Source organism: Bidens hawaiensis, unplaced genomic scaffold (assembly GCF_021521415.1).
Source record: "Bidens hawaiensis isolate Kalapana, Puna unplaced genomic scaffold, B.hawaiensis_p1.1 tig00001368_1, whole genome shotgun sequence".
Lineage (NCBI taxonomy): Eukaryota > Viridiplantae > Streptophyta > Magnoliopsida > Asterales > Asteraceae > Bidens > Bidens hawaiensis.
In genome coordinates, this window is record NW_027491076.1 from 47937 (window position 1) to 68067 (window position 20131).

A 20131-nucleotide genomic window follows, 5' to 3' on the forward strand; every position below is an offset into this window, starting at 1 on the left:
GTGACGGAAATTGATTCATTTATATATGCAACAAATCATTCATTAGTAATGAACTAAAACAGAATTCAGTGATTCACTAGAACATGCATATATATATATATATATAAACAAGTAGAATCAGTTAATGTCCAATACAGTGGAGACAGTATAGAACTGCAAAGTTGTTAATTTCATGAAGTTATAATTAAGATTCAATATTTTTATGATCTTGTATATATTTCTCACTCATGCATATATTTAGCACCTTAATTATGATAGTATTTAATTCAGATGTTGACAAATGAGGATATTTGTTGTACCGAGTCAGTTCAATCAAATCGATGTCTTTAATTAAAATGTAATCAAGAAACCGGTCTGGTTAAGTTTCTTTCAAGACCAGCCACATTAACATGTGGACTTAATTTGTCATTCACAAACAAAAACACATGTAGATTCATGTATCGTAAAATTGTAATTATATATATGCAAGATTTGCTTGCATATGAACGGAAAATAACACGTACATTTTACCATAACGACATGGAAATTACCGTGAGTATGGCGGTTTAATAATTCATCTGATAATTTCCAAAGAAAAATAAATTAAACAAAGACATGCAAGTTGAAATGAAATAGATTTGTATCCGTTGATGCAGCTTGTCAGTCAGTGTGTCGTGTGGTTTCATTTTGGGTCAAAGTTGAGTATAATTTAATTAATAATGTGGCATTGGGTGTAGGGCAGGGCACAGGAAGGAAAGCAACTAATTTAAGTGGGAAAAAAAGAAGTCCGTGGTCTAGTGATTGAGTTGTGTTACTTTCAGTCACGAGACCCGTGTTTGAATCCAGGTCTAAGCAATGTTTGCCATCTCCACTTTGGTGGGATGGTAAAGGCTTAGGCCTTTGGGTGAGAGGTCCAGGGTTCGATCCCTGGCAATGACGATTTATTTTAAATAGTACGAGGCAAGCTTAAACATTCAAAAAAAAAAAAAAAAAAACTAATTTAAGTGGGAGATATTATATTGACTTTTAACGCGGTTTTGGCGGCCCACCCATGTGATATGATATGATATTCCTATTCCTGTCCAAACTCAGGACAAGATACTTAGATATATAATTAATTTCCTTAAGAGACAGTGCCCGCGAAGAAAGATAAGATAAAACATCTAGGAATTTATTTGATGATTGAAGCCAAGACATGACATTTTTGTCCTAATCCATGCAATCACGGCTCTTGTATCCATGCATGCTTTTGTTTTTTTGCATTCCTAGGGTGACGTTATATTCAGATTTTGTAAATCCATTCATCCATATGCACAAACAATTAACATTGATAATGTCTTTCTCCAAGCATATGATCCACACACTAATACTAATACTAATACTAATGCTAATACTCATGCCAACAAATCGGGCTCTCCCTTCCAAATCTCTAGCAACATCCGTTTGCCAATCTACGCCATACCCGGATGCTTGCTTAAAGATCTCGGTCTCCATAGATATCAACAATATTAATGTTGATAATATCCTCCTCCAATCTCTCAAGGCTGCCATATCGGAAGCATTAAAAGTATTAAGTTTGTTGGATATTAATATCACCGAGAAGCACAAGGGAACCATCCAAGACTGCAATGAGCTCCACCAGATAACACTTGCCTCATTGAACAAATCCCTGACTCGGCTCACCAACCCCAAAATGTTAAAGTTGGCGGATGTGAACGCTTTCCTAACAGCAGCCGTCACCAACAAGAATACTTGTTTAGAAGGCCTACAGTCTGCGTCTGGCCCTCAAAAACCACTTCTAGTCGCCAGCATCATCGCTTCTTACCAGCATGTTAGCAACTGTCTTTCTCTTCTCTCGGCTATCTCTTGCTCAACAGACATCATGATCACCAACGACGACAAGGGCATGACGTGGCTATCCAAGAGAGATCACAAGATCTTCCACAACCAAGATGATAATGATAATGATAATGATTATGATTATGATTATGATTATAACAACTACGACGCAAACACACTAACCGTGGCCCTCGATGGGAGTGGTAACTTCACCAGCATCACCGACGCCATAAATTTTGCTCCAAACAACAGCGTTGAGAGGGTCATCATCTACATCAAAGAGGGGTCGTATGAAGAAAATGTAGATATCCCTAGTTACAAAACCAACATGGTTCTTCTCGGAGACGGAAGTGATACTACTATAATCACTGGAAACAGAAGTGTGGTTGATGGTTGGACTACTTTCAAATCTGCCACCATTGGTAATTAATTAGCTGATCACTCCCCTGATCCCTACGTTTTTGAAATATTAATTGAAGAGCTAATGATCGAGTGGATGAATACGCGTGCAGCTGTATCAGGTGAAGGATTCTTGGCACGCGACATTGGGTTTCACAACCTAGCAGGAGCAGAGAAGCACCAGGCAGTGGCCCTTCGTGTGAATGCAGACCTAGCAGCAGTCTACAGATGCACCATAAGCAGTTACCAAGACACCTTGTACGTCCACTCCTTCAGGCAATTTTACAGAGAATGCGACATCTATGGGACCATAGACTATGTGTTTGGCAATGCAGCGGCGGTGTTCCAGGGATGCAACCTCATATCCAGAATGCCCATGCTTGGTCAGTTCACTGTCATCTCCGCACACTCAAGGGACTCTCCTGACCAACAAACAGGGATTTCCTTTCAGAATTGTTCCATTCTGGCTACAGAGGACCTTCGTAACTCAACGACTACGGTCAAAAGCTATCTTGGGAGGCCATGGAGGCCCTACTCTCGCACCGTCATCATTGAGTCCTACATCGATGACTTAATTGACCCCGGGGGCTGGATCCATTGGTCCGAAGATGAAGAAGGTTTGGACACCCTATACTATGGCGAGTATGCCAACGTTGGTCCTGGTTCCAACGTAGACGGTCGAGTCACATGGCCCGGTTATCACATTATGGACTATTATGAAGCTTATAATTTCTCAGTGTCAGAATTCATCACCGGCCAAGAGTGGCTAGACTCCACATCCTTTCCTTACGATGATGGGGTTTAGAAGAAATATCTCAAATGTAATGTGATGAAGAAGTGGTTTTTCACTCCAATAGAGCGATCCATTTCCTGTACTAAGTTAAATTCCATGTAAAACAAACATCAAAACATAAAGAAAAGACTTCTACTTTCATCATCACTTACAAAATAAGAGCTTTTTCCTCGAATAAATTATTAAAACACAAGTTTTTTGAGTTTTGTACAAGTGTAATGTTAAACTTTAAGCAAGTGAATCAAGAATACGAGCACGAGGATATGAACAGCACACGATCGACTCTTTGCTTATCACGAAGAAATTAATGACACACACATAAACCTAGATTCTAGGGATTATATAATACCCATCTACATATTCAAACTCAAACTAGGAATTAAATAATAAACTTAATTAACTAAACACTAACAAGATAATTATAAACGAACTAAAACTTCAAGTAATTCAAATTACACCTTAGACTTTATTAATCTCCTCCAACCACCCCTATAGAGATTACCGTACCGGCCTTGTACTTTATCGTACTAACCATTCGAGTCCTTCAAGTTGGTATTGTATCATTTTTAGCACTCCCTTTCAATACTAACCGTCGTCATGAAGAACCTCGACTCCAAACATCATGTGACTCGACACAACAAGTTGTCTTCCTAGCCTCGACTCAAGTGTTAAATTCCAACACTCCCTCTAGATTCATACTTGTTCCTCTAAGGTCTTTGAGAGCCCTCAACACTTGTATCTCTTTGGACTTGATTTTTTGGACTCGTCACACGCCTTCACATGAAGTTACGTCTCAATCGGTTACTCCTTAATTAACAAAGGATCTATGACCTATGACAGATTTAACTCACCTCCAAACAGTTTTATCACATTCCTTGATCATCTTCGCTGATCTCTTACGAACCCACTATTCGTACAAAGTGAAAGCAAAACCGAAACCATCGAGCCCGTTGTCTTCTATTTTGAAAGCCCCAAAACCATAACTATGAGGCCATTTTTAGCCATCGGTTCCAGCTCCATGACTCATCCCTCGTTGTTGTCAACAACCTGAACCGCTGCTAACCTATACCTTACAATTTGGTCTCGAAACTAGACCCCGAACATCTGATGTTGATGTCCCGTTTATACAACGCAATAACGCTACCACTTGGGAATACCGGGTCCACGTTGTTGGTGCATTATGTCAGTAGTTCAGTATCTAGTGTCTGTAATCGTGTTAGTTTGTTTTGTTTTGATTTGTATAGGTTGTCTCACAAGTTCGCCTAATATAAGCGAACTTGTGGACAAGCGAAGTTATAGACAACTTCGCCTAGTCTGTTAGGCGAAGTTGTCGATAACTATATATGCCTTAGCTACGGCTTTTGTTAAACAAGTTTTCAGAACGTGTAATTGTGATTGGGGTATCACGTGTTAAAGGAGTCGCAATACAACGTGTCTTTTGAGTATTGTAACGTGTATTTGTGCTTGGTTTTAACGTATATCGCATCGAACACTCGTATCGTCTTACGTAGGGATTCCGCACCTACGTAGTACGAGATACTTCCGTGTAGATCCGGCTGGGAACCTACAATTGGTATCAGAGCTTTTGCTCGTGATTGTGTGGTTCGGGATTATCACACGAGTGTAGAAATCGTTCCGTTCGACTTTTCGTGGGATGAGTTTACGTTGAAATACCGAGTTTTTGTGTCCTACCCATCTCCCACTATCAAATATAACCCATTACACCTTCGCATACCTCGCAATACGTCAAATTAAAACCTGCAAAAACCTTGTGTTCATCAGGCGAAGTTGCCGTCACTGTTCGTAGGGTTTAGGCGAAGATATTAGTTTAAGTGAAGTTATCATTAACTTCGCTTGTCTCACAAGTTCGCTTATATTAAGCGAAGTTGTCAAGAAGCGAAGTTGTGTATCAGCGAAGTTAAGCTTAAGCGAAGTTAAGCATAACTTCGCCTACTGGGCACTATTCAAAATAATAAAAAAATTATTTTATACTTTCCTCGTGTTTTGAGTTGTGTTTCTTTCAACAATGACTTCGATAAACATCACGGAACTAGTGAAAATGGAAGCTAAAGCCGGTTTAGCAACTAAGGCACCGAAAATGCTTAAGGGTACCGATTTTGTTGCTTGGAAAGATCGATTTGAACAGTATGTTAAATATCAAGATGCTAAGATGTGGGTGTGCATACAAGATGGATACATTCCACCAACGGCCTTGTTTGAGGGTCGTGATCAAATAAAGAAGTACAGTAAGATGGATGAGGAGGAGAGGAAAATGTATGAGGCAGAGAGTAAAGCTCATGCGGCTATCACCATGGCTCTTCCACAAGAGATTCTTCACACCTTCAGGAAATACAAAACCGCTAGAGAGCTATGGGAAGCGCTATAAAATCGATATGAAGGGAATGTGGGGATACGTGCATCCAAAATTAAGCTACTAAAAACCCAATTCTCGGTGTTCAAATATTTGAAAAATGAATCACTTGATGATATCATCACAAGATATTATCACCTGATGACCGAACTCAGCAATTACTCCATTGTATACAAAGAAGAGGAGATAGTAGAGAAACTTCTTGATGCTCTTCCACCGAAATGGGAAATGTACACGGTTTTGATGAGAGAAGATAAAGAGTTTGCCGATATTGATTTGGAAACAGCAGTCAATAAATTACGAACTTTTGAACTAAACATGGTTCGGAAAGAGACACCAACTGATCAGGTTCAGGATCCGGCAATGTACGGTGCAAAAATTAGTTCAAGTTCAAGGTCAAAATCATCTGCTTACTACTCAAAGGGAGACTCAAGCTCAAACTCAACTCATGATGGTCATGTGACTCTCAACATGGATGGTGATGTATGTTTTGTAGCTGGAGGAAGTAATTCTTCAAAACCTCAAGCCACAACTGGTAGTTTTTCCTCAAATGTTCCGACCAACAACTACTCGCAGATGCCCATGAGTGTTAAATCAGCTGAACAGCAGTTTGCTCTCTATGCATCCTTCATCGCATCTTACGAAAACTACATCAAAGGTAAAATAGTCGACTCTGCAACTTTAGATGAAGACTATGATCAGATCGATGCTGATGATCTAGAAGAGATGGACCTGCAATGGCAGATGGCTATGATAGTAAGAAGGGTTAAGAGATTCATGAAGAAAACAGGCAGAAAGTTCGTTGGAGAAAGACCAGGGTTTGACAAATCAAAGGTTAGATGCTACAACTGTCAACAAAATGGTCACTTTGCCAAGGAATGTACCAATGAGAGAGTCGAACGTAGTCAGAACAGGCCTGCACAACAGAATGGGGGAGATAGTGAGAATAAGGCTATGGTATCTAGACACAATAGTGGGTATAACTGGAACCTACAGGTTGAGGAAGTCTTCGAACAGGCAAATTTGGTGAACATCGAAACTGCAGGAAGTGAGAAAGTGACGGGAGAAAATCAAGCTTACATGGCAGAAGTGAACGATCAGCTCTCTGAGGTAAGTTCCGAACTTCATTATATGTAATGTGAAAATCTGTCTAAACAATTGAAAACAGTAACTGATCAGTTTGTTAGTTTGGACGCTCAATTTAAAACGTTAAAAGAAGATCATCATTACACTAAAACTAGAGAAAACAGTTACTCGGTAAAAATAAAAGCTAGTGAAAAAGATATCAGAAGTCTTAAAGCCAGTCTAGCTGAAAAAATACAAGTAATTGATCTTAGTTATGAAGTGTTAGAGGAAAAAAACCAAACTAATTGCTGACAGGGATAAACAGATAGCTGATTACTAGGTAAAAGTGGTGGAATTAAACAGAAAATTGAACAATTTAGAAATTCCTCAGCAATGCTTGATCACATCGTAAGTGTTCAACGTTCCCCAGTTAACAAAGGGGGAATTGGATTTTCTGAGGTTCCACCACCATATAACCATAACTATACGTATGATCCTAGTAATCAGAAATCTGTTGATGTTGAAATTAGTCAGACAGTTCCTGTCAAAGTTTCGATTAAAGAACTTGAAGTTAGTAAAAGCGAAACATGTAAGCCTGTTTCAAATGTTAAGATTTCTGTTCCTAGTTCTGTCTCATCAAATTCGGACAAGACATCCGAATCTAGTGAGATAAAAGAAGAGGTAGTGTTACTAAAACGTGGGGAGGAATATAAGCCAACTGAAAAGAACTCTCCCCTAAACCCGTTTGTCCCACCATATGTTAGACAAACGAATAGTAATGCAACCTCAACATCTGAAACAACTGTTGAGACGAAAGTTGAACACATGAGTTGTTTCAGATGCAATCAAATAGGACACCTGATTGCTGATTGTCCTCTAAATCAGAGATTCAGAGGTATGAGGCCTCCGAAAACTGAGAATAAAACTAACAGTAATTACTATAATTGTAAGAATGCTAACTCTCCAAAATTCAGACATTGGACTAATCCAAGATTTCAAAGAAATCGATCTCAGTTTTTCCCAGTTAACAACCGAACCAACAATTATAATTCAGTTAATCCACTAAGGTTTGGATGGCCTCATAGTCAATTCTCAAGAAGGTATCCTTATAGAACTTACAGAAATCATTCTCAATACGGGATTCCGTTTAACAGATTTAATCGACCCAAGACCAGTAGGTCTTGGGTACCCAGATTTTAATCATTTTCTTTAATCGTGCAGGAACTGTTGAACATGACTGCAAACAATCTGTGGGTTGTGGACAGTGGCTGTTCCCTGCACATGACTGGTAACAAGAATTTGTTACACGAATGGAAACCTGTTCAAGGAGGAAGAGTTAGTTTCGCTGGAGATAGCGGTGGTAGAATTACTTGTATTGGAACTGTGACAAATGGTAAAATGAAGTTAGAAAAGGTGAATTTTGTAGAAGAGTTGAAGCATAATTTGTTGAGCGTATATCAGATTTGTGACAAAGAGTACACAGTGAGCAATTGTTCTGTATCCTGGTTTCAAGACACCAGAGGCATGGGTGTTGATGAAAGCTCCAAGAAAAAAGAACACATACGTCATGGATATGAGGTCAACTGAGATGGCAACAGAAGAATCATGTCTTCTGTCAAAAGCAACTGAATCGGAGTCCGAGTTATGGCATCGAAGAATGGGGCATATACATCTTAGAAAAATGAACTACATTGTCAAGAATGGGCTGGTGCTTGGTGTTCCCTTGAAGAATTTCAACTTTGAAGACCAATGCTTATCGTGCAAGAAGGGAAAGCAACACAAGAAACCCCATCTTTCCAAGAAGGTTAATTCAATAGTCAGTACCCTAGACCTACTTCACATGGATCTCTTCGGTCCCGTGAATGTAAAAAGTCTAGGTGGAACATCATATTGCTTGGTAATAACTGACGATTACTCTCGATACTCTTGGGTATACTTTCTGAAGGCAAAAGATGAGACGGTTCAGTTAGTAATAAACCTGATTACCAAGGTTGAAAATATTGTGGGGAGAAAGGTTAAGTAAATCAGGAGTGACAATGGGACAGAGTTCAAGAACTACCAGATGGAGCTGTTCTGCTTACAGAAAGGGATAGACCACCAGTACAGCGCCCCGTATACTCCGCAACAAAATGGAGTGGCTGAGAGGAAGAACAGGATGCTAATTGAAGGAGCCAGAACCATGCTGGCTGTTGCTGAACTTCCCGTGGTGTTCTGGGCTGAAGCAGTTGCCACAGCCTGTTATATCCCTAATTGTGTTTTAACTGTTAAAAGGCTAAATAAAACTTGTTATGAACTTATGCATGGTCGAAAGCCAAACTTGAATGGTCTCGAACCATTCGGGTCCCCATGTACGATTTTAAAGACAAACTCTAAATTTGGTGAGAAAGCCGATGAAGGTATTTTAGTCGGATATGTTGTTGGGACACCCAACAGAAGAGTCTTTAATTTATCGAACAGCAAGGTTGAAGTGGTATGTAACACCGACATCACGAGTTACAAACCACCAATGCCCAGCACGGGACCCGCTGAAGCTTTTGACTATGATAAACTGTTCAAATCCTTTAATATGCCTTACTTGGATTTTGCAGAAGTTGATGAGAAAATTGCTTCACATATTCTGTATGATGAGGAAGAAAATATTGTGCAACGTCCGCGATACGATGAGTGTTATCCCTGCTCGTCAAGAACCGCTGATATTCCTGCTGCCTCTACTGAGGAAGAATTCTACAATCCTTTTCACTCTCTACATCAATCACCCATTGATGAACTCTCTTCGAACTTGGAAAACAATCTGGAAGTTAGTACGGTTCCGACTACTGAAGTTCACAAAAATCATCCTTTGGAGAATGTGATAGGTGATCTGTCTGACGGTGTACAAACAAGACGAAGCTTGAATGAGCACACTTGTGTTTTCGCAAACATTAAAGAAACGGGTATCTTAAATGAATGCTTGTACACCTGCTTCATCAGCCAGATTGAACCAAAGAATTATCAAATGGCTCTCAAGGATAGCTCGTGGGTCGAAGCCATGCAAGAAGAGTTAGCTCAGTTCGAGAAGATGGAAGTCTGGAAGTTGGTAGCAAAACCGAAGAATGTACATGCTATTGGCACAAAGTGGGTCTTTAAGTGTAAGAGAGATGAGAAAGGAATAATCATAAGAAACAAGGCGAGGCTGGTAGTTAAAGGGTTTAATCAGCAGGAAGGAATCGACTACAATGAAGTGTTTGCTCTTGTGGCAAGATTGGAAGCGATTCGACTATTTTTGGCATTTGCTGCACACAATGAGATGAAGGTATTCCAATTAGACGTGAAAAGTGTTTTTCTTAATGGTAAAGTCGATGAGGTAGTATACGTTGAACAGCCTCCGGGTTTTCCTGACCCTGACTTTCCTGATCATTTGTACAAGCTGAGTAAAGCGCTATATGGACTACATCAGGCCCCTCGTGCCTGGTACGCCACCTTATCTGATTACTTACCTGAGAATGGGTTCGAAATAGGAAAGATTGACAACACGATGTTTGTCAAGAGAAAATGGCGAGACTTTCTACTAGTTCAAGTCTACGTAGACGACATCATATTTGTTGCATCAAAAGTCGTCATGTGTCAGGAGTTTGAAGAAGTCATGAAAAAGAGGTTTGAAATGAGTGCAATGGGTGAGTTAACTTTTTTTTTAGGATTGCAGGTTGATCAGAAGAAAGATGGGATGTTCATCCATCAAACTAAATATGTCCAAGACGTTCTCAAACGCTTCAAGATGGAGGACAGCACTCCATTTGATACTCCAGTTTGCGTCAACCACAAACTGGGTGCTGATTCAGACAATGATGCAGATGTGGACCCCACCCAATATCGAGCAATCATAGGTTCTTTAATGTATTTAACTGCATCTAGACCTGACATTATGTTTGCAGTTTGTTTATGTGCTCGTTTTCAGGCAAACCCAAAGAAATCTCACATGAAGGGAGTGAAGAGAATACTGCGGTATCTCAAAGGCAAGCCTAAGTTGGGATTGTGGTACACGAAAGGGGGAGACCTGGACTTGGTTGCTTACACAGACTCTGACTATGGAGGGTGCAATCCGAACAGGAAGTCGACAACCGGCGGATGTCAGTTTCTGGGAGGAAGATTGGTGTCATGGCAGTGCAAGAAGCAGACCTCAGTAGCCATTTCTACCTGTGAAGCAGAATACATGGCAGCATCAAACTGCTGCTCCCAGGTTCTTTGGATACAACAGCAATTGCGCGATTACGGTCTGAATTTTACTCAAACTCCTATTTGTATTGATAACAATGCTGCAATCTCAGTAACTAACAATCCCGTAAAACATAGCAAAACTAAACACATTGACATTAGTCATCATTTTATACGGGATTGTGCTGAGAAGAAATTAATAGTGCTCGAAAAGGTTAATTCGTTAGATAATTTCGCTGATCTTTTTACTAAAGCGTTTGACAGAACTCGTTTTCAAAATCTCGTTGAGCTTAATGGGATGATCAATCCCGAGTAACCGTATTTTTCGTTTTTACTTAAAAAAAACGTCACTATCTCTTAGAATTATGTCGGTTGCTTCAGTTTGAAGGACATATCTTCGGATGTGTTTGGTCCTCACTTCTACCAGTAGATTATGAGGATAGCCATTAACCGGATGACTGAAAGTGACCGGGGCGGTTTATGATGTGGTTTTATTCTTTCGCTGAAAAATAGTCGTTCATACTTAGTTAGAAGGACACATATTCGTATGTGGTCGGTCCAGCTGATCCATTGGATCTTCAGGATAGCCGTTTACCTAAAGACTTTGACTTGATCGGGGCGATAGAATTTAAATTGTTTTTTTAGGGAGATGATATAATTTTTCAAGTCTACAACTTCGAAAGAAGTCTCTATACAATGTTTCTAAGAAAATTGATCCAACCTTGGAAAGTGATACACAAACTATTTCTGTGTGCTTAACTAGTGAAGTTATTAGGCCTAAAAGACTCTAGAACAGTCATTGTATGTTATGGTAGCTTTTTATGGTGCGTAAAAGTTAAAGTGATACTAACTAAATCTTCTCGATTTAAAGGGAAGACTCATTAAGAGTTGTGTATGTCTCCATATACATCTTTCCGAATGATAGGCAGAAAAGCGATTACCCAGTCATACACGAGCCCGTGAGTGTTCTGATTCCCAAGAAGATAGTGTGTCAAGTACCTGCAGTGATCCAGATTCGGGACTTGCAGTAGTCTACTGTTTGAAGCTATGTAAATCTTTATTATTTAAAAAAAATGATAATGTTAAGCCTTCTGAAGCCTATTATGTTATACTTATCAATCAAGAGGCAAGAAAGAGAACGGGAAAAAGACTCTAAAGATCAAGATGTACTTACTGTTTAATCAGACACTACGGGTCGAGGTCAACTCGGGGTGACTCGGGGAAAGTCAAATAAGCTTTGAGAATAGATGGGAGGCATCACAATCTCTGATGTGTTGTCCGTTTAAATTTTGAGCTTAATTGAACCTAATCCGTATCACAGAAGCAATGAAAACCATACTAAGTCGTTTACCTGCTTACAACCTGTTTCTTTAAGTCATAATACCGCTGAACATGGATCTATGTGACAGTCACTTAACTAGTATGATTCCTGTTCGGATCGTTTCTAAAACATGCTAGTCCCTATCAAGACTGAAATTTGATCCCGTGTACTTTATTTCGAAAATTTTCACTGCACATGTCGTTTTATGGTATAAAACTAGGTTACTTGGTAGTTGAACGTAACGTTAAATCTTTAACGGAAGTCTTTGAAAGACAGTTGCACTTTGTTCAAATTTATAAGGGTCTGTTTTGTAAGTTTAATACTAAGCGAAGTTGTGAAAGGGCGAACTTGTTACAGGGCGAAGTTAAGGGTAAGCGAAGTTAACCCTAACTTCGCCTGTGTAATGTTCAGCCCTATATAAGGGTCAACTTAGTCAAACCTTTTACATAATTTTTCAAAACCCAGCGAAGTTATCATACTAACCCTCGGCGAAGTTACCTCTCGAATCAATTCGTGTTGTTAATCTCAGTTTCAATCCTTGTTAAAGGTGTGTAGGGTCCGGATGACTTATAATTCATGTCGATCACGTTAATTAGATGCCGTTTCGGTCCGATTCGAGATCTCGTTCATGCAAACCTTTAAACACCCACTTTTCAAACCCTTTTTAACGTGTTCGTAACTAATGTGGTCGTCGAGATCTCTTTAGTTACATGTTTTTATTGTCCACAATCACCAAATTCACCAAACAAGCATCGAGTGGCCTACTAAACTGTCGCCGTTTCAGTTCAGGCGAAGTTATAGTTTAGGCGAAGTTGTTCTCAACTTCGCCTTAGGCTTAACTTCGCATGCTGCTTTAATTTTTAACTAATCAGGGGCGAAGTTGTTCAAGGGGCGAAGTTATAGTTAGGCGAAGTTATCCTTAACTTCGCCTTAGACTTAACGTCGCCTTGTGCTTTTCATATTATTTTAAAGTTAATCTGTTGTCAGGCGAAGTTAATGTATAGGCGAAGTTGTGCTCAACTTCGCCCTATGTCTAACTTCGCCTGCACACTAAATTTTCTCGTAACTTCGCTCATGGTAATAGACGAAGTTATGATTTGCTTTGACGATTTTCTAACTTAGTCCGTTTGTTATGCAGATATGGCAGCTGTAGCAGGAGCCGGTGGTGCTGGTGGTGACGAAGGTGGTAATAACGACCGTCAGTTCTTTCCGGGGCACAATATGTACATAACACTGGACCCGGATGCTAGCGGTGTTGATGATTATCGCGAGATCATCACTTTTCTCATTCGCTCGAGTATCTTCCATGCTATTACTACAACTCTGTCCATTTCTCTGCCGAACATAGAAGACTTCTGGCAGACGGTTGAATACGATTGTAGAGTCGAACCGCCAGTCATGCGCGCCACAGTTAACAATCAAGAGGTGCAGTTCTCATCGGAACAGATAAGGGTCGCCTTGCAGTTTGGGAATAAGACAAGAGATGATCCTACAGACTTTGTTGCTCCATTCAGAGATGGTGCTTTTTTAAGAATGGGCTATTCTGGTCCATTGGGTGACACTCAGAGACGTAAGGGATTTTTGTTGGATCAATGGCGTATTCTCATGCATGTGATGATCGTATGCATGTCGGGTCGTAAGGCTGGTACGGACGGGATGGGTGCGACGATGCAGTCGGCAATGACAGCACTGACTTACAACAAGCGTTACAGCTTCAGTCAGAAGGTGTTTTATGAGATAGACCGTCAGAGACGTGTGGTAGCTCGTGAAAGATTCTTGATGTATCCAAGATTCTTACAAATGATCTTGAATCATGTGGCACCTACGCTACCTCAGCGCCGTCCCATTCGATATGTAGAGAGCGTTAGCAAGAGGATATTCGCACAGTGCAGAGCGTCGAGTGCTCGAAGTAAACCAGAGCTTCGTCCACGACATACTCCGCTTTTTGGTTATTTGATCATCCCGGCGTATGTTGCTCCTCGTGGGGACGAGTTTCGGGATCCGGCACCGCAACAGGCTGTTGGTTCCCAACCACCACCTGTGGTACAGCAAGCATTGCCTGCTGCTCCTGTTGTGGCACCAGAGGAACAAGTAGACCTTGAAGCTGCTTTTGGTGGCCAAGGATTTTTTGATATGGAACGAGTTGATCCTGAGGCAGAGGTTCAGGTCTCAATAGCAGAGGTTTCTGGTGTTGAAGTGTCAATGGTAGCTACGTCTGTAGCTGATTCTGAAAGAACCGACTCTGACTCCTCAGCTGATGATGTTGCTGAAGCAAGACAGATACTGGTCGCCCAAGAAAGAATTCATGGAAAAAGAAAGAAAGATACAGATGACAGTGAGTCTGATTTTGAGGAGGAGTTGGGTCGTTTGATTCGTCGATCTAAAAGGGTTAGAACTGGTGAAGGATCGGGAGCTGGTGAAAGCTCGAGGGTGGTTCGTTTCTCTCCACCCGCCTTATCTGGTATGACTATGGTCCCTGCGTCCATGACTGTGACAGGACCAATCACCTCGGATGTTCCCGTGGTATCTACATCATCTTCATTTGGCATTCCACCCACTACTTTTCAGTTTTCGGCTCCAGAAATTGTTTCTTTGCCACCTCCTACACTTACTCCATCGGAGGTTGTTGCAAGATTCGTTGAGTCGACACTGGTTGCCACTGCAGGGTTATCTGTTACAATACCACCTGCGGTTACTTTTCAACCTGTTTCTGATGTTCCAGCTACCTTGGGAATCCCTCCTCCGTATGCTCAAGACACTTCTCATATGAGGTTTGATTTTGATGCAACTTTATCTGACTCAAACAGGATAGCAGCTCTTGAGAGGGTCGTGGTAGAACAGTCAAGAATCAACCTGATCCAGACCCACGCTATTCAGCGCCTTGTTGCAGAGTATCAGATTCAGTCGTCCCTCCTGATTGAACACGGTAAACTTATTGATGCTTTAAAACAGTTCTTAGCATCTCAGGGGGAGACGAGCTGCAAGGGCGATGAGTTGCGGACGAAGAAGAGTAATGATAGAGACGATGATCCCAATGCATCGAAAGGTGCAGGTGGTGAGTTGCCAAGAACTGAACAAGCTCTTGGGACTTCCACATCTCAGGGGGAGTCAGCTGGTGCAACAGGTGAATCAGGGGGTGAAGATGTGGTGGTAGTGGATGATGAGGAGATGTTGGACGATGATATTGTAGGAGACGACGATGTGTTACCGGCTGAAGAGATTGAAAAGATAGGAGCTGACATTGTAATTGATAGTGAGATTGAAGAGGGAGAGATTGTGGAGGAAAATGTTGAGCATGAGATTCCGGAAGTTGATAAGACAAATGTGGGTCATGATATGGGAAGTGATGAGACTGAATGGGAAGAGCAGCCGAAATGGAAAGAAGAATACACTCAATGGTTTGTGAAGACAAAGAAGCCAGCGGTTCCTACTATGTTTAAAAAGAGTTATAATATTAAAGGGTATGCTGAATCGAAGAAGGGGATTATATGCTGGTTGTATGATGAGCAGCTGAGGCTTTTTGTGATTAAATGTTTCGATGGGGTCCAGTACTTCAGGAGGTTGTTGAGATCGTTGAATACCTTGCCGGCGTGTGAGGTGAAGGATTTGGCCAAGTTGGGGTTGATAAACAGGAGTGATGATAATATGGCTAGGATTATTGGAAAGATCGTGTGGAAAGAAAGTATAAAAGAGAAAAAGTTTGAGTTGTTAAAGCCGCAGAAAGGGAAGCTCGTTGAAGATAAAGACAGAGGAATGAGAGCTGATGGCAAACCTTGGATGATAATGAAGTATAAGCCTATCCGGTGTTTGAAAGAAGTACCGATGAAACTAATGCCCAAGGATGTTCTAACGAATCTGAAATGGTGGTATGTCGACAGTCAAACAGCTGAAGCGGTCATGGAGGATGAAGATGAACAAGAGGTGCTGAGAGTGTATGATCCTATGCACTTGGTGAATTTGTCTCAAGCAGACTTGCAGGTGCTAGACGAGAAAAAGATATTCTATATCCCTGCATGGAAAGATGAAGCCAAGAAATATCAGAGAGTAGTTTCCGTTTGTGTCAGAGAAGGTGTTCATGCTTAAAGACGAGTGACTCGAGATTTTTTATTACAAGACACGTGATTGAAGATAGAGATATGAAGCTACTGCCAAGGGGGAGTCTGTTGGTGCATTATGTCAGTAGTTCAGTATCTAGTGTTTGTAATCGTGTTAGTTTGTTTTGTTTTGATTTGTATAGGTTGTCTCACAAGTTCGCCTAATATAAGCGAACTTGTGGACAAGCGAAGTTATAGACAACTTCGCCTAGTCTGTTAGGCGAAGTTGTCGATAACTATATATGCCTTAGCTACGGCTTTTGTTAAACAAGTTTTCAGAACGTGTAATTGTGATTGGGGTATCACGTGTTAAAGGAGTCGCAATACAACGTGTCTTTTGAGTATTGTAACGTGTATTTGTGCTTGGTTTTAACGTATATCGCATCGAACACTCGTATCATCTTACGTAGGGATTCCGCACCTACGTAGTACGAGATACTTCCGTGTAGATTCGGCTGGGAACCTACACACGTTTCGCCCCACTAAACTACCCTTACACGCGAAGATCTAACCATCCCGACACACGGTAATGGCACATCATCACTGCCCGACATACGGAAATCCAATCATCCCGACACACTGTCACGACACATCCTCATTGAAACCTTTAACTTGATGAACATCAAAACTAAGTTGACATGCACACAACCTAGATGCGACCTGAAAGACTAGATCCAAACTGATCGAAACCTAGAAACACCTTCTACCGGATTTTGGTTCCTACGATCAGTTTCTTGGTCTCCTAAGCCTAGGGGTGTTCTTCGAGTTCGTTTTTCGGGTTTCGGGATTTTCAAGTCGGGTTCTTCGGGTTTCAAACTTTTGAATCTTGACCCGAAACTCTCACGGGTTTTTCGGGTTGGATTAATCGGGTTTTGAGTATCCTAGAAAACAAAACACAAAACCAATTTTTTTTTAAACTACAATGCGAAAATTAAAACAACATATTCTTCTTTGCTTATAACACAAATAATCAAATAATAAAGTAACTTGATAAAACAATTCAAAAGAAGAGTAAACCTAACTCGAACCACAATTATATTCAATCGGGCGTGATTTGGTTATTTGATTACGGTTGCAATTAGTAATAAACGAAAAACATAAATTAATAATAAGCAATCGATACATAATAGCTAGAATGACAACAGTCAATTAGAGCCAGATTCTGATAACTTTAGTCTGTAAGACTATAAATATATATTTAATTTAAACTAAAGGTTTATTCGGGTTTTTCGGGTTGACCCAAATCTTATAAATCAAACCCGAGAACCAACCCGAATTACTTCGGTTTGGGTTCGGGTTAGTCTTTTCTCGGGTTCGGGTTCTTCGAGTCGGGTTAGTTAGGGTACGGGTTACTCGGGTTGGGTTTCGGGTAAAAGTGACAGCCCTACCTAAGCCTATACGGTCGAATCTTCTATTGCGATCACCACGATTACAAAAACTTGACACGCCTTCCTTCAATCGAAAACTTAGCATGTTCGGAGCCTAGACAAACCTTCCTTCGATTGGTTTCTCTGTTAAAAAAAACGGAAAGTGTTGTTGGTATTCCGGCGATCCCAAAAAACAAAACACCACACTAGTGGAAAACTAAATTGAATCTGAAGCTCTGATACAACAAATCAAAGATAAACAATTCAAAGACAGTTCATGCGATTTTTATGCAAAAGTTACAGAACCAGTTTTAACTATTGTTCTCCACCAACATGAAGACAAGCGTACAGAACAAGGTTTGAACTTTAGGTACTGTAAACTGATATATAATTAAAAGGGTAATTGCATGTTAATCGGGCGAAATATGTAATTAACAATTTAACATTGAAGAAATATGTAATTAAGAGTGTTAAGAAGAGGGTATATGTAATAACCAAGGTACCGTCATTGATTGCATCATTTATGGCATGCTAAGAATGTTTAGCACCTTATTTTTATTTCAAAACCTGCTGTCAAACTGAAAATAACAAATACATGATTTAATTTATATTTGGTTTCACTTTGCCATTTGCGTATTATTATCTCTAATGAAAATTTAAGAGGTGAGCAAAAAAATAGGCAGGTGTGTTGTGGTTCATAGAGTTGTCTATTGATTTCACTAAAATGGTCCGACAACAGCATTTACCAAATTTGCAGTATTCAGAAACTAACGTAAATAACAATATCCTTGTTTCTTAAGCAGAATATCAAAAAACAAAATATAAAAACGGAGAATCAACCAAGAACAGGAAAGATACGAGTAATACGATCCAAAGGAATGCTGTTGGCAACACTTGCCCTCCTCAGCTCAGGATGATTAAACTCATTCCTAGGCAGTGAAACAAGATCGCCTTTGCCCTCAACAATCCAACCATGCTGCTCAATGAACTTGTCCAAAGACACCCCCTCAAGATTAATTGCCTGTTTTTATGTGTGCGCGGTTAGTTAGTTAGTTGGCGAATTCAGAATAAGTTATTAATGAAAGAGCAATACCTCAGCAACGACAGATCTTGGAACCTTTTGGTACGTCAGAGAGAGAACATGGACTGCGTATTCTTGGATTGCTTGCTCAAACCCTGAAGAAGAATTCAACAGGGAAAATTAGAACACAAACCATTTCATTAAAAAAGGAAAATGCCTACCTGGCACAACTTCAAGAATATGACGGTTTTTAGCTGCTTCATCCCAAAACTGACGGAATTTAGCAGTCTGCATAAATATTAAAGCCAAATCCAGTAGTCTGAAAGGAAGCGAAAAACAAAAGAAGAAAAATATACAGACCTCCAAGTAATGGGAGAGAACTATGAGAGTCTTAAACTGCTCATCCATTTGCTGACATGACAATTGTAAAAGAAAACATCAAAAAAAATATATGCCTCAGACAAAGAATGCATCATGATTATGAAATGAGCATATATACCACTCTCTCTGGAATCAAGAAAAGGCATAAGCTGAAATCTGGAGCAGGCATTGCCATAAGTGCCTACATTACATAGAAGATCATTAATAAATTAATCAGAATAGAATGAATAAATGATTATTATATATTTTGTTCTTACCTTGATCAAAATGCGGGCGACAATCTGAGTGCTCATCCTCTCGGGCTCAAACTGTGTGATGGAAGAAAGGGAAATTATTTAGTAATTAGTAGTCTTGAAAATGAAATATAAGATGGGAAAAATACCTGATAGAGACGAAGAAGACAAAGATTTGCATCTAAACTGTAGGTCTGCGATGAAACCTGAAAGATTTGCTTCTTTAGTTGATGCGGAAGGAATATTAATAGAACGTCTACTGAATTTGTTTAGAATGATTATTTAGTAATCAAACTACTACTACACCGGCTAACTAGCGATGTATGTATCCAGCATTCAATAAAATAAAAATAAATCTCTCTAAAGCAAGCAGATAGATAGTATGAGTTTAGGATTGGGGCAATTAATAAAGTAAGAAAGTATAATTAGAACCTGTTCGTTGACGTAATTTTGGAGATCGGGGAGGATGTCAGGATTGTAGGGATTGACAGCGACGAGTTGCTCCACCATTTGCGACTGCGACTGCGACGGAGACCTTCCCATCTCTAATTCTCTTGCTCTTCCTTCCAACGCCGCCAGAGAACGAGGCTTCGGCTTTCACCTTTTACCTTAGGTTTCTTTCTTAATGGGCCGGACCACTTTCACCAACCAACACACTCTTTTTTCTTTATTCTTTGCATCCAAAATCCAACCCATCGGGAAGGCGTGCGTGAGACAAGATAAACAAACATCAAGCTTTGAAATACAAGCCTTTGTGACATAAACTTGAATTAAGATACCCTGTTATAAAACTAAAGTAACAAAAAAACGTGTAAATAAAATATAAGAATAACGAATGTAAATTTAGATTATATATGTTTGTAAATATGAAATTACCATCTCGTCTTGCAAAGTCATATCTATGGACCAGTGTTCACTGGGTTTGTTATTGTCATTTATGCGTCATAACTTCAATATATGAACCTTGACAATGCAATCATTCTTAAGAACATCCAGCTCATTAAACATGGTTATGTTTGTTGGCTCCATTGTGTTGTTTGTAAAATAATAAAAATACAAACAAAATATTAAATTAAT

General features: G+C 40.0%; 2 protein-coding genes across 3 annotated transcripts; one reads left to right on the forward strand and one right to left on the reverse strand.

The window, feature by feature from the left end:
* Positions 1-1114: 1114 nt before the first annotated feature.
* Positions 1115-3060, forward strand: LOC143572014 (putative pectinesterase/pectinesterase inhibitor 12). The gene is made up of 2 exons (XM_077057288.1): positions 1115-2240; positions 2331-3060. The coding sequence occupies exons 1-2, from the start codon at positions 1196-1198 to the stop codon at positions 3020-3022; spliced, it is 1737 nt and encodes a 578-aa protein (XP_076913403.1). The 5' UTR covers positions 1115-1195; the 3' UTR covers positions 3023-3060.
* Positions 3061-18133: 15073 nt separating this feature from the next.
* Positions 18134-19635, reverse strand: LOC143572025 (eukaryotic translation initiation factor 3 subunit K-like). Of its 2 annotated transcripts, none has more exons than XM_077057304.1 (8): positions 19487-19635; positions 19204-19248; positions 19079-19129; positions 18940-19002; positions 18801-18851; positions 18662-18728; positions 18513-18595; positions 18134-18440 (listed from the first exon to the last, which is right to left on the reverse strand). In XM_077057304.1, the coding sequence occupies exons 1-8, from the start codon at positions 19595-19597 to the stop codon at positions 18255-18257; spliced, it is 657 nt and encodes a 218-aa protein (XP_076913419.1). In that variant the 5' UTR covers positions 19598-19635; the 3' UTR covers positions 18134-18254. The 2 variants fall into 2 exon arrangements, with proteins under 2 accessions (XP_076913419.1, XP_076913412.1); XM_077057297.1 differs by having other exon boundaries at positions 19204-19260.
* Positions 19636-20131: the final 496 nt, after the last annotated feature.

Excerpts from the sequence above, each read along its gene's own strand:
- LOC143572014 (XM_077057288.1), top strand. The coding sequence starts at position 1,196 with ATGCAATCACGGCTCTTGTATCCATGCATGCTTTTGTTTTTTTGCATT. Across the intron at positions 2,241-2,330 it reads TTTCAAATCTGCCACCATTG|CTGTATCAGGTGAAGGATTC; the intron begins GTAATTAATTAG and ends ATACGCGTGCAG.
- LOC143572025 (XM_077057297.1), bottom strand. The coding sequence starts at position 19,597 with ATGGGAAGGTCTCCGTCGCAGTCGCAGTCGCAAATGGTGGAGCAACTC. Across the intron at positions 19,130-19,203 it reads GTCTTCTTCGTCTCTATCAG|TTTGAGCCCGAGAGGATGAG; the intron begins GTATTTTTCCCA and ends TCCATCACACAG. Across the intron at positions 18,729-18,800 it reads TTCTCTCCCATTACTTGGAG|ACTGCTAAATTCCGTCAGTT; the intron begins GTCTGTATATTT and ends ATATTTATGCAG.